Raw genomic sequence first — 13,720 nt, forward strand, 5'->3', positions numbered from 1 at the left:
GAAGGCCTATGATAAAGAACCTGTGGCCAGCCAGAAAGATGGATATCCTGGCTATTCATGGGCCTTTTAAAGCTGCTGAATTGACCCCTGACTGATTCAAAAGCTCATTGAGTGCGACATCCACCAACTGACCTGCCTCAACAACATCTCATGTCATACAAGGATCTCCTTGGAATGTTGATACCTTCCAGTCTTAAGAAATGTCCATAGGTGGCCAAAATTGGGGCAAAGATCTCACCAAACGTGCATGGCCAGCTTTAGGCAAGGTTTAAATTGTAAGTTCAGCCAGAAACACCTTAAAGACATGTTTGTAGTCAGTTTTTTTGTTGAAGCCTGCCCAGCTGTAAATCACATGGGAAACAAAAAGCTCTGAATTGTCCAGCATGTAATTGTTTGAATAGAATGTTCGTGAACAAATTAAAAAAAAAATATATATGTACTGTATATACAATCAACCATAGAGAAAATAAAACAAGATAAAGTGGCCCTAGTGATGTTAGTTTTTAAATCAGATTTGGATAGGACCTGCTTTCTATCCGAATCCATTTCTTTATGTTCCTTTGAGTACCTTTTTATAGAACTTCATTAAGGTCGCTCAGTTAAACTCATGCAGCGTCTATTTATAATTATATTCCAATGTCATATTCTAAACCTTCCACATTTGCAAGCCTTGGGGTGTGTATAAGAGTGGAATCCAACTTTGGGTTGTATAGTCAAAGCTGGTTACTTACGGATCTAAAACAAATTTAGCTGTGCCTCAGTGTCTTGGTTTCTAAAGAATTGTCTTTCATTTTGCTATTGATCTTTCTAAATACGGAAATGAAACATCAAAAATGATTGCTTATTTTGTTGGCCAAAGTAAATGTTGAATGTATCATTATTTACGCATTTTAGGGTGGTCAGAAAGACTAAAAATCTCTACTCATCACTAGTTTTTTTTTTTGCCTTCGTAGCAAACAAAAGTCTTTCATCTTATGTGCTCAGTAAGAATCTTTGCTGGCTCAGGGGCTTGGAAGACTCATAAATATGCAACAGTTAGAAATGGGAAGCCGTTTCCTCACAGGTGTTCCTACCACAGAGGAGTAAAGAGCCTGAATTCATGTCTGCCCATGGTGTACAGCTCGGTACAAAAGAACATAGATATACACAACACAGTAATTAAGAAGCCACATGCCGATCATCAGATGGAGCTGTCTGGCAATATCTGTGTTGGGACAGAACAACTAAAATCCCTGGAGCACTGTGCCAAGTTTTATTCATTAATATAGTCACAACAGTATTTAAACTTTTTGCACAGTATGTGCTTTAGAAACAGTCCACAGATTTCACAAGTTTCATTCTCTTATACAGATGAGATAGTGTAAAAAAGCCCATTTATTATTTCTCTTTATACCTTGACATATGGGGTATGCTGGAAATGATGGGGCTGCTTAAGCTTTATGAGTAGGCCATAGTTTCAGAAATGAGATGAGGTGAGAACCTTCCCGCTTGAATCAAAACAAAAAAAAAGGTAGCAGTAATATGAGCAGAAGTACGGTATGTTAACACCCCTTCTAATTACTGGAATTGGCTATTTAAGCCCCACCCATCATTACCCATACAGGTGCCACAACATCATAAAATAATATTCTTGAAAATTCTTTGCTTCCTACTTAGTGGCAACAGTTTTGGGAATACCTTTCCTACTTTATTAGGATTATAACCCTTTGCACAAATAATAATGTTATTACAGGTTGGGTTTTCAGAGATGTGAGTGGAAAACCTGACTGACCCACACAGAGCTCTGAACACAATCCAACTGAACACCTATAGTATGAACTGGAACACCAATGTAAGCCAGTCTTGACTGCTCAGCATCATTGCCTACCCTCCAATGTATGACTAGAACTAAAGCCCATCTACTTAAGTTTCAATATTTGGTAAAACACTTCTCCGGAGAAGATGGTAAAAGCTGTTTTAGCTGCAAAGTGAGTATCAACTTCATTGTAATACCCTTGGTTTAGAGATGTTGAAAGGACAAGTGTCCACATACTTTTTGTTATACCTTGTACCTGCCAAAAATAGAGGTTACTCCTGTACAGCGTATATAATAGTATTACCTTATTTCATTTTTTATTATTCGGTTCTTGTCGGGTATGACAATGCACTTTTCTCCACTAGAAAGGTTTAATGGGATGAGAAATGTCTAGACCAGGGATCTTTTTGACCTGTGAGTCACATTTAAATGTAAAAAAGTTGAGGGACAATACAAACATGGAAAAAGTTCCATGAATTAAAAAAAAAGCACCTTCTTTAAGACCACTGAGAGCAACATCCAAGGGGTTGGGGAGCAACATGTTGCTCATGAGCCACTGGTTGGGGATCGCTGGTCTAGACAATAAAACAGCATGGGGTGGTGAGTTCTGCTGCCTCAGGTCAGTGAGTGGCATGGCTCGTCCCCACATAGCATGTAATTATTAACACAAAACATATGTTTGTATGTGTTTTTCTCAGTAGTGATTGTAGTGCATGGTCTTCTTACAGTGGTTCAGATTGTGGTTGATGTGACCCTGAACAATTCTCAGCTTTTAGCCAACACAGTGTATTTGTGTTCCATATTCCCTAGATAAGAATACCACAATCTTTATCTAAAGCAGCTCACAGATTTTGCTGTTTTATTATGAAACCTTTTTTCGTAGTGGTAAATATATCAATCCATTTTATATTAGAAGGGTTCCAAGAAACTGACATTGGTCTCCTTTTGAAAGATAAATAATGCTTTATGAAAAGCCTTAGTTAAAAAATACAAGTGAAGGTGGGTCATACTATGCTTAGCACCTTCGGGCAGTACACAACTACCCCCTACACTACTATTTGCCCCCATTGTCTTTGGATTTATTTCGCTTTCTAAAGGCCCCCATACACGGGCTGATTTTTTACTGTCAAACGACCGATTCCCGAACGATCCGATACTATCGTTAAGTTATCGTATAGTTGATGGTGTGCGAACGATCGTCGGCCCACTAATCGACCCAACATTATCGTCCCCAAAATCGATTGGCCACGTTTGAAAATTTTAGTCGTTTAACGATAAAATCTGCCAGTTGGTGTGAGTGTCAGACATTTGTCTTCGAATGATTGTTCTCTGCGCATGTCAAGATTTCCAGCAGCGGAAGTCAACGAACATAAATAAATAAATACCGCTTCCGCCACGACATTGGATCGTACGTAGAGTGCGATCATGCCCGTGGATGGCATATCGTATGGAAACCCGATCGCCATACGATCGTTTGTCGATATAATCGTTCGTCGCACAACGAGTGAAATTGCATCGTGTATGGGGACCTTTAGGGTGAAGATACATGGAGCTACTAGTAGCAGCTACTAAAATAGACAATGCTTATCATTTACTGATAATTGTCTCTCTGTGTGTTTACAGTAGTCGACTGTTTTTAGCCTGCCTTCAGCCTGCATCCTCATAATCCCACAATTCCCAGCACATGTGGTGTCAGTAATTAAAGGAACATCACAGTGCAATGCATTATGGATTATATAGTTCCTGCATGCTGTCTGTAAACTGTGGAGAAGTTGTTGCAATTTGTAACAGCAATGTTTTATCCCCTCCTCCCCTTCCAGGGTTTCAAATGATGCAGAAAGAGAAGAACTGGATTTCAGCATATAAAATGTTATTTATTCATACTTTTTAAAGGAACAGATTACAATAATAGGTATATTAGGTGTTTCTGTGTTGTGTGGGGCTCTTTAACATATTTTGGCTCTGAAGGCGGAGTTCCCCTTTAATTACAGTTAGCAATGCACCACCACATATTCCAGAAATATGTAAAAAGTGTAAATATTAAACAGTGTATACAGAAACTATGATCTACACTGCAGGGTTAGATCCATACAGACAAAACTGCAAGGATCAGTATTGCATATAGCAGTGATCCCCAACCAGTGGCTCTGGGGCAACATGTTGCTCCCCAACCCCTTGGATGTTGCTCTCAGTGCCCCCAAACCAGGTAGTTATTTTGAATTCCTGACTAGGTGGCAAGTTTTGGTTGAATAAAAACAAGATTTACTACCTAATAAAGCCCCCTGTAAGTTGATAGTGTGCATAGAGGCTGCCTAATAGCCAATCTTAGCCCTTATTTGGCACCTCCAACTTTTTCCATGCTTATGTTGCTCCCCAACACTTTTTCGATTTGAATGTGGCTCACAGGTATAAAAGGCTGGGGATCCCTGTCATATAGATTAATAAACATGGTTGCCACCTGTCTGGTTTTTAGAAGGGCTGTCAGGGTGAAAACTGCCTCCTGGAGTTTCCAAATTAGGAAATCTGGGTAGGACTCTGAAGTGATTGACACAGCGATCAACCAACTGCTAATAATGTGTCATAGTCCCACCCCCTGATGTCACAGACCTGCCTATGAAATATCACCGCCCCGCCTCTGACATGACCCACTCCGCCCCCGGCCCAGACACAAAAGGCGGCAGCCCTATGAATACACCATAACACGGGCTTCATTTCATTACACAATCACACACTCCTTGCCTGGGACTTCAAAGTCCTCTTCTTTGCTGAGGGCAATCTGCCCTTTTCCCATTCGACATCTGAGCAACTCTCAACATATATCCACCAAGAAAAAAAATATTATCATTTTGACCACATACATAGGCTCTCAGTTTCTTGTACATAATCCCCTTAAGAAATAGTTACAATGTTGATTTCTGTCAAAACAGAAAACTTCAAAATCCATTTTTTTTTTTTCACCTAAAAATTAACTCGGTAAGATTTTGCAGGAAATTGAGCAAACGTAATTTCATTAAATCCTGAAATTTTGCTGCTGGCTGGTGGTTTCCATTTTCTTTCTAATTCTTTTGCTTCAAGCGTGTTTCCACCTGTGTTGCTGTGTACCGTAGATCTGAATATTAAAAGGTTTGATGCCGGAGGGGGCCAAGTGACATATATCAGATGCCCTTCCAGCATTGAAGGGATTAAAGAATAGGTAATAAAGTAAAAAACCTGAATGCCCAAGTGATAGCAGATGCTGCTTTGTGCCCGTGGGATCTAGCTTCTAGTATAATGAATGAAGGGCTGAGATCTTTTCACCTCCCCATCTGCAATCAGTCACTTAGAAGATCTCATAGAATGCGGCTATTCACTTTTAACTATAGGCCCTTGAATGCACTCTATATGAAAAGCAGTGAGGATCAGCCGTACACTGCAGATAAGCTCTGTTGTAATCGGAGATTAGGCCTCTTGTACTTTGATAACATTTGTATGATAAATAGGTTTTGATGCTGTACTGTGTATTATGAACTCTAATGTCTGGATGTATGAATAGCTTTTACCGAGTTGCTTTTTTTGCAGCTTTCAAAGACTAATTACTGTTTGCTGTAATGTTCTGCGAATGAAGATGAATTGGCTGTAGCATGGAGGGAACCATTAACCGTGCTGGCGCCAGGAGACAGGGTAGGCAGAGTCTAAATATTATACAAAACTTTTGTAATCATCTGAATCATGTTCAGTCAGCTTTGGTACAGCGCTTCGTTTTGGAGACCCTAAGCAACATTGTTATTCAAAAAAAGTTCAAATTATGGACTCCCATAGTGTCCTATTTAAACCAACAATTCATTTTTGACTGATTTTTTTTTTCTCGGCAAAAATAAGACTGTACCGTGAACTTGATATTATGTAAGCATAAATCAGTGTTAATGGTATAGCAATCCCATTGGGTTTTTAAAGCTTAGCTTCATTCAGAAAAACCCAACTATTTTGCATAACAGACCTATAAAATTGAAATTGTCTCTTTTACACTCTCTCACTGGTAGACAGATATTTGCTGTTTGCTTATCTGAGCCTCTCTTCTTATACATAATATTTACCGTGTTCAGTTAAAAAACTGTCCATCTTAATAGAGGGGGGAAATATATTAAGCTGGCCAAGGCAAAATCACATATACTGAGAACCTATCAATTCTTTCAAATCTCTGTTGTGCCCCTCCCAAGGCCCCTTTTAAATAAAATAATTGAATCTGCTTTATAAAAAGTGCCCATTGGAATGAACTCCAAGTTGTTCTCTTCATTTTGCTTGTTCTTTGCCTTTGCTTCAAGCTTTCCCCTGCTAACTTTGCAATATAGCTACTGCGTGAAATGCTAATATGCATGAGATATATTCATAGGCACCCAGACAAGGGAAATGTTACAAAGATAAAAATGGTATAATGTGATAATATAAAATAATACGGTTTCCTTTAGTTGGCATATGTTGCACAGTTTGGCACAATGTTTTGTGTTAAAAATACAGAACTATATACTCAACAAGTTCACACAATGCCTTGTTACTCATTATCCATCTTTATCTAGCCAAAAACTGCCATAACAACTTTTTAACTTGGTATAGTTAATAGAAACAGCCCTTAGAGTGTTTTACCTTGAGTTACAGATAATTTGCTTGGCACAACAAGTTTTGGGAAAGAACCAACGTTGACCCGATGAAGGATGTTCCTGTCCAAAATATGTTGTGCCTAATAAAGCATCTAAAGTATAACTGGAGGTAATACACTCCAGTGGTGGTTTCCTTCGCTGATTTCATATACAGCAACAAGTTTGGCAGAAGCTCAAAAGTACCATCTGAGATCAGACGGCAGGTGGCTGCCAAAGCTATAAGACATCCTTATAGGAAATGGCACTGTGTTCAACATGTGATACATTTTAAATTGTACCTTGGATGCACAATCCCTCTGTGCAGTTTTCTGACTCCTGGCTGAGCCCTTCACACGGTTTCCCACCAATGGTTGGAGCAGGAGCAATGCACTTCCTGTCACGCTGTTGTTCACATTCTGGGCTGCAGACTGACCATTCACTCCACACATCCCAATTACCGTCCACTGAAAATCATGCAGAACATAATTACATATCATGAATCTTTAGTTTCATAAATTGGGACATTAAATTATTTAAGATACAAGCATTCTTACACAATTTTACATTGGTTTCTACTCAAGTTTGCTTGACTTGCGCCAGCTTCTTTCCATACCCATCAATGGACTTTACCATAATTCTTGATTCGTATTACTTTGCACCAAAATACGATTTTAACACAGCAAATTTTTTAATTTTTTTGTGATTTTTTTGTGATTTATAATGTGGCAAAAATGGTGACAAAACCAAAAGCAAAAATGCGCCCTCAAAAAGCCGATGGGGTTATGTAGAAGTCAATGGCAGGTGTCCTGTTTACAACTGAAAGATCTGGGTTTTTTGATGCGTGCATTTGAGCAACAAAAAATTCAAGTTTTACCCGTTTGTTCCGTGTCTTTTGTTGGTGCTTTTTAAATTTGGATCTTTTCATGGTTTTAGCTAAAGTGAGTTTATTTGTGGTACCGAAAACCTCTAAAACCACGAGAATGTTGATAAATGGGCTTCAAATTCTTCACATATGGAATTTATGTCAAAGGGAAAGCTCTGTGTAAGACAAATGCTTTATAAATCATTAAATTGACACCATGGGTTGGGCAATATGAGATTAAAAAAAAGTAAGTTCTTCATCTCATTAAAAAAATCGCCATGGAAAACCTGAACAGATTTCTATTTTTCTGTTAAAAAAAAGACCTTAAATAAAATAAATGCAAATAAAATAAATATCTCACATTTTTTTAACCTTATATTACCCAACACCAACCCTCATTTAATAATAAATCAGGCCCCAAGTATTACACACTTTTTGGCTAAAAAAGGAAACACACACTTTTACAAATGTGCTTCCTATGGCCCCATATATAGTATAAGCAGTTGCAAAGACTCCCACAATTCCCATGAAGTACAGCTAATCTCATAGCAAGTCCAACTTTTTATTGTTAGCTTTGTAACAGCATACAGTAATTGTTTCATACTGCATGGATGTGTTTTAATTACATTTTTACCTAAAGCAAGATTGAAAACACAAACTGTATTGAATTGTAATTATTATTATTTCGTAGCTTTGTCTTTTCTTTTTTTTCCATTTGAAATAGAATAGAAATATATTTCTAGCATTCTGAGTTCAAAACCCAACTACCTCTTTTGAGCACTTCATATTGATGCTAAAATTGAATGATAGAAGGCTAAAAGCACAGCATTGGTGAAATAGTAGCATTCAGGGTTGATGTTTAGCATTTTAATGAAGGTTACCAGTCTGGTTTCTTTTTTTATATTTGCCAATTAGCGCAATAATAAGCATTACAGGAGGTTTGTTGGAAAGCTCCACTAGTTGTGATGAATTTAAAATACTGTCTTTTGTGTCTAATGTTTGTTCTTTTCTATACAACCAAATCAGTGCTACTCCATCTACCAAGCTTCCATCACCTGAAATACATGGCTGAAGGGGGTTACATGCCCTTCAAGTGGATTCCCCCCTTGTGTGGCAGATCCTCTTCTTCATTTTTGAATGTTTTTATTTGTCCTTGGGCAGGAAGGGGGTTAACCTTGTGACACATAGTCCATGTTTTCATGTTTTTACATTAGAGTTTGTTCTTTTCTATGCGTGCAAATAGGCACACATCTACCAATCTTGCATCAACTGAAATACATGGCTGAAGGGGTTTATATGTTTTTAAGGAAATTTTCCCCGAAAAATTAGTTTTTCGAAAATAACTCCCATAGTTTATTAATGTTTAGTTAATTTTTTTGGAAAAAAAAAAACCCTGGTTTGATCTATTGAGTAAAACACATTGGGGCAGATTCACTAAAGGTCGATAACGCTTATCGCATGCTTTTTTTGCATTATAAAGCATGCAATAATTATGTCCCGATTCATCAAAGTCATTTTGCATGCGTTAAGATGCATATCACATGCGCAAAAAACACACTGCGTTATTTACCTTGCATTGTGTAAATTAGCGAATAGAAACAGTACTAACGCATGATTCACAAACACATATGAAGCGTTACACTCGCTAAATATCGCATTAGTCTGCATTAACACCTACTTGGGGCAGGCGGTTCTTAAAGAAAATTGTGGTTTGGGAGCTTTTGACAACGCAACATGAACTTTGCAGTGGGATTTTTTCAAGTATGTGTTGGCCCTAGAGTGATGCAGCCTCCAGTTTGCAGGGAAATGGTCATTTTCAGAACAGTAGTTTACCGAAAGTAATGGTTACGTGCGTAAAATCGTGCACTAATATATTGCCCGCAGCGGGAAATAATGTACGGGGGAAAACTAAAGAGAATTCCTGGAAACAAACGTCTGTTTAAACTCAAACTTTTCGATTTCTAACAATACTTTCAGCTCGAAAAATTCACTATTTTCAAATGTAAACTAGAAATTTTTGTACAAACGATTCAAGCTTTATGGTGAAATTTTATAAATACAATAATGATCGAGTTTAATTTCGAATGTATACCATTTCGAGTTTATACGAGTTTCAAGGCCAGAAAAAGACAAAAAGACGATTAACTAAATTTTCTGCAATGGGTTACCACGAGAATCTGTGAACTGCTAAGCCAAGCATCATTGATATTACACTAATTTAAGATTAATTAGGTGCAGATGACTGATTTCCCTACATCCCTGATTCCTTACAAGTCAGAATCATGTTGGTGGCCTTTAGATAAAAAGTATTTTTATATTTTTGGAGAATGCACAACATTTGAAAGCACACCTTTAATTCCATTCATTTGTACAGATGTTCAGAGGCTACTTCATTTATTCATGAATAGGATCTATAAAAACAGATCAGGTGAAGGACAATTTCATTATGCTTGAAATAAACTGGAAAGCAGTCTATTTATTGAACATGTAATGAATTTTACTCACCTGGGGGATCTTTCTATGCTACTTATTCAATTATGTCTCCAACTAAAGTACAATATAATTGTGAGTTTGGCTATTTCAGTCAGGTGCAAATATACTTTCTATATGTAAATAAGATTAACAGAAACATGCTCATGTCTTTAGTATCTCTTTGATTCATTTACCATGATCTGGATTTACTAGATAAAGGGTAACACAATCTATAAGTAGATGTCTACTAAGTGAAGGTATTAAGGCAATTTCTACCTCCAAATGTAACCAAGTTGGCGACAGCTATCACTTACCCGGACACAAAGCATTACAAGTTATCTTCTGCACTGATGGGCCATCACAGAAAGTGCCACCATTCAGGGGAGCAGGGTTGGTGCAAGTCCTGGAACGTTTCTGAAATCCTTTTCCACAGCGCACGTTGCAGGCTGACCATTCGGCCCAAGAAGACCAACCTCCATGCACTGCAGAAAACAAAAACACCATTGGAATGATATTATCATGCCAAAATAGGACAAATACATTGTTTAAAAGGCATTGTGTACTTGTAACATATGGAACTTTGTAAATTTGTTTTATATTCATAACTCTCGATGGGTACGCACTCCAGACACGGGTGAAGGTGGTTTAAGAAATAGCTTTATTCACATTTGTGAAGGACAAATGTGAATAAAGCTATTTCTTAAACCACCTTCACCCGTGTCTGGAGTGCGTACCCATCGAGAAATTGCACTTGTGACTGCTGGGTCTCCCTTTGCTATGGGTCTGGGGCGCTGCACCCGGACCACCGGATAAGTGGGGTGAGTGTCCATGAAAAACATGATAATTTAATGAAGAAATAGTTGTGAAAATAATTTTCCCTAGGTGAAGGGTTCGGGGCACGGCACCCGGACCAACTTTGTGAAGGGGTAAGCAAATGCTAATTGAGACTGGCTGTTTCAAATTTTAAATTAGACTTGATGTGCTGAGTGGCTTAGAGCAAACTTTGGTGTTGTTGTATTTTATTATATTCATAACTATATAAAATAATATATGTTTATTATATTTGTCTATATATTTGTCTATCCCTCATCTGGAAACCTGATATCCAGCTTTGAATTACAGGAAACCCATCTCCTATTGAGTCATATCTAGGGTTTCTCAAGGTCATGAATGCTGACCCCAGGAAATGCCCCAAAAGTGGAAACATTCCCTGACTATATAATGTTATCCATTTTAGCTATGGCACACATTTATCTTTTTATAAAGGGCTGAGAAATGTCTCCAAAGAGAGATATCCTTTCAGGCTGAAACAATATTGCACCTAGATTATCAAGTAGATTAAGGAGTGGGTGTTTGCTTGTTCTATAATTCAGATAATTATGATCCATGAAACACAGAGGAGTTGAAGAGATTGCTTCAGTGGGTACTGAAAGTTTTATAAATGTAGATTCTATCACAGGAAGCCGGTTAGGAGCACAGCGTTCTACATTGTTCACTATGTATTAAAAAAGGTACTTTGTAAATGTAAATTTAAAGTTCAAGCATTTACTTACTCACAAATGTAATTTTTACATGGGTGCAAATAAGGGATACAAGTCATCACAGTTTTACACTCTGCACCCTGCCTTTCATGCTTGTTATATTGCCACAGGTCTCAGTGCTCTGTTTCAAAGTGAACCATCATTAATACAATGCTGCCTGTGTTTATCAGCACTGTATTCATTAGGGGTGCGTGGTGGGATTAACTTAGGTGTCACCACTCCCATCCTCTACCCATCCCCTACCCACCCCCTACCCACCTTTAGACTAGCAAGCTAGGTAGTGGCAGTGAATGCAGGCCCCAACAGGGTCCAAAAAACAAGGCTGGTGTAGACCAAAATGATACCTAATGCCCACCAAAAGTTTTTTGGAGGAAGGTGGAGTTTTTTTGAGAATGGGGGAGAGCAGGGGTGCATTTTTTATTTTGACTTATGGGGGAGATCCAGGGACTGGTCCAATTGCCATCTTGGAGTCAGGAAGGAATTTTTTCCCCTCTGCGGCAAATTAGAGAGGCTTCAGATGGGGTTTTTTGCCTTCCTCTGGATCAACTAGTAGTTAGGCAGGTTAGATATAGGCATTATGGTTGAACTTGATGGACATATGTCTTTTTTCAACCCAACTTACTATATTATTATGTTACTATGAAGTGGAGGCAAACCATTTTCTTTCAGAGTTCCCACTAAGCAATTGTACAAGAACAGTCTCAATTAATTGCCAGTTTGCGACTGCAGGTGAAAGCATTGGTGCAGTTTTGCATTTCTGTTAGTAAATAAGATTATGAACATTTTGACATGAAATATATATATAAATATATACAGGTATGGGATCCCTTATCCGGAAACCCATTATCCAGAAAGCTCCGAATTACGGAAAGCCTGTCTCCCATAGACTCCATTTTAATCAAATAATTCAGAATTTTAAAACTGATTCCCTTTTCTCTGTAATAATAAAACAGTACCTGTACTTGATCCCAACTAAGATATAAATAATCCATATTGGATGCAAAACAATCCTATTGCGTTTCATTAATGGTTTATTGATTTTTAGCAGACTGAAGGTATGGAAATCCAAATTACAGAAAGACCCCTTATCCGGAATACCCTTGGTCCCAAGCATTCTGGATAATGGGTCCTATACCTGTATATATATATGACATATTTTTTATTGGGACTTTTAAAGGTTTACATTACACATTTATGAGAACCTTCTATATAGGATCTACTGTAGGAATCAAAGCTCTATGTACAAGTTCTGTTCAGATAATGAGTAAAAAGTGTTCCTGAACAATAGGAGTTTGCCTGGGCTGTTATACCCCTAAGAACTAGCCTTCTGTCCTTCAGACTTCTGTTCTGTTAACTTCACTCCAGTGACAGCTCTTTCCCGCACCAATATCTTGACATTTTTGTTATAAGAACTCCAGATTTCATCTGCAATCAATAATTTTAGCCGCTGAACTTTTCATCGAGTCCTTGATGGCTGTGGACTTACAACAGGCCGAGTGCTGACTGACAGCAAGGACCTGACGGGAATTCCTAGGTTACCACCTCAATTCTTTCCACCACTGAGTCACTTGGAAACAGATTTCCAGATCGCTGAACATGTCAGGCATTAGAACCAAGATTCAAGACAAGACCATTCAAAGAGATTAGTGTTGAGCAGCACCTTGATTGCAAGCTCTTTGTTGTAGAGGGGGGGTTGTATTTTATATTAAAGTGCTAGTTAAGCAGCAAGGAGAACAACAGCAGTTACAGACACATGCATCCATAAGTAAATACATACAAATATTTTCTTTTGGGCCAGAGTCTGTGCAGCTCTCTCCTCTCTCCCTTCTCCTGCTCCCCCCTCCGTTGAGAATTTACAAAACTCACCCCACCCCCTTAGAAATGTCTAATCTGAACTACCAGCCTCTAGAGCTGTAGCAGGATGCTACCAAGACCAAGCTAAAATGGCAGCTGCAATCTTTAACACATGGAGAGAGCTTCTAGGGCTCTGTATGGTAATGGTTTCTGCAGAATAAATATAGCATCCTAGGTGGCACTAATGTGGCCACTCCATTGGCAGTAAAATGCCAAAATGACTTTCCTTTTCTTTTAAAGTCATGATCACCTCCTGGGTTATTAAACAATGGTGTTGCTGCAACCAGGCCCAACATCAGGGCTACAGGTGGTATTTCTATCAGGGGCCTAGTGGCACTGAGAGCCCAAATAGTGGGAAATGGATGGGGTTTGAGCAGATCTTGAGTGTGTTTAGCTTAAATAAGACATGTCTAGGGTGGATCAGGGTGGGATCAGATGTGTTGTACTTAGATGATATTTTTTTCTAATTGTGGTCCCCTTCTGCTTAATTGTCAGAGCCCACAGACTAGTGAGCTAAAAAAAACGGGTCCCCTAGTAAGAAGGTAGTTAGGGCCCAAGGGATACTGATTGCTGCCCATATTTC

General features: G+C 38.4%; 1 protein-coding gene across 3 annotated transcripts in view; it reads right to left on the reverse strand.

Annotated features, from left to right (window-relative positions):
* The window catches only part of unc5d (unc-5 netrin receptor D), a 365,567-nt gene that overhangs the window by 103,992 nt on the left and 247,855 nt on the right, over window positions 1–13,720 (reverse strand). For all 3 annotated transcript variants that reach the window (XM_031899262.1, XM_031899263.1, XM_002932956.4), the window contains exons 6-7: window positions 10,057–10,224; window positions 6,708–6,872 (exon numbers count right to left, since the gene is read on the reverse strand). In XM_031899262.1, the coding sequence (XP_031755122.1) occupies window positions 6,708–6,872; window positions 10,057–10,224 (333 nt within the window). The remainder of the gene's footprint in view (window positions 1–6,707; window positions 6,873–10,056; window positions 10,225–13,720) is intronic.

The sequence above is a fragment of the Xenopus tropicalis genome, chromosome 3 (assembly GCF_000004195.4).
Source record: "Xenopus tropicalis strain Nigerian chromosome 3, UCB_Xtro_10.0, whole genome shotgun sequence".
Lineage (NCBI taxonomy): Eukaryota > Metazoa > Chordata > Amphibia > Anura > Pipidae > Xenopus > Xenopus tropicalis.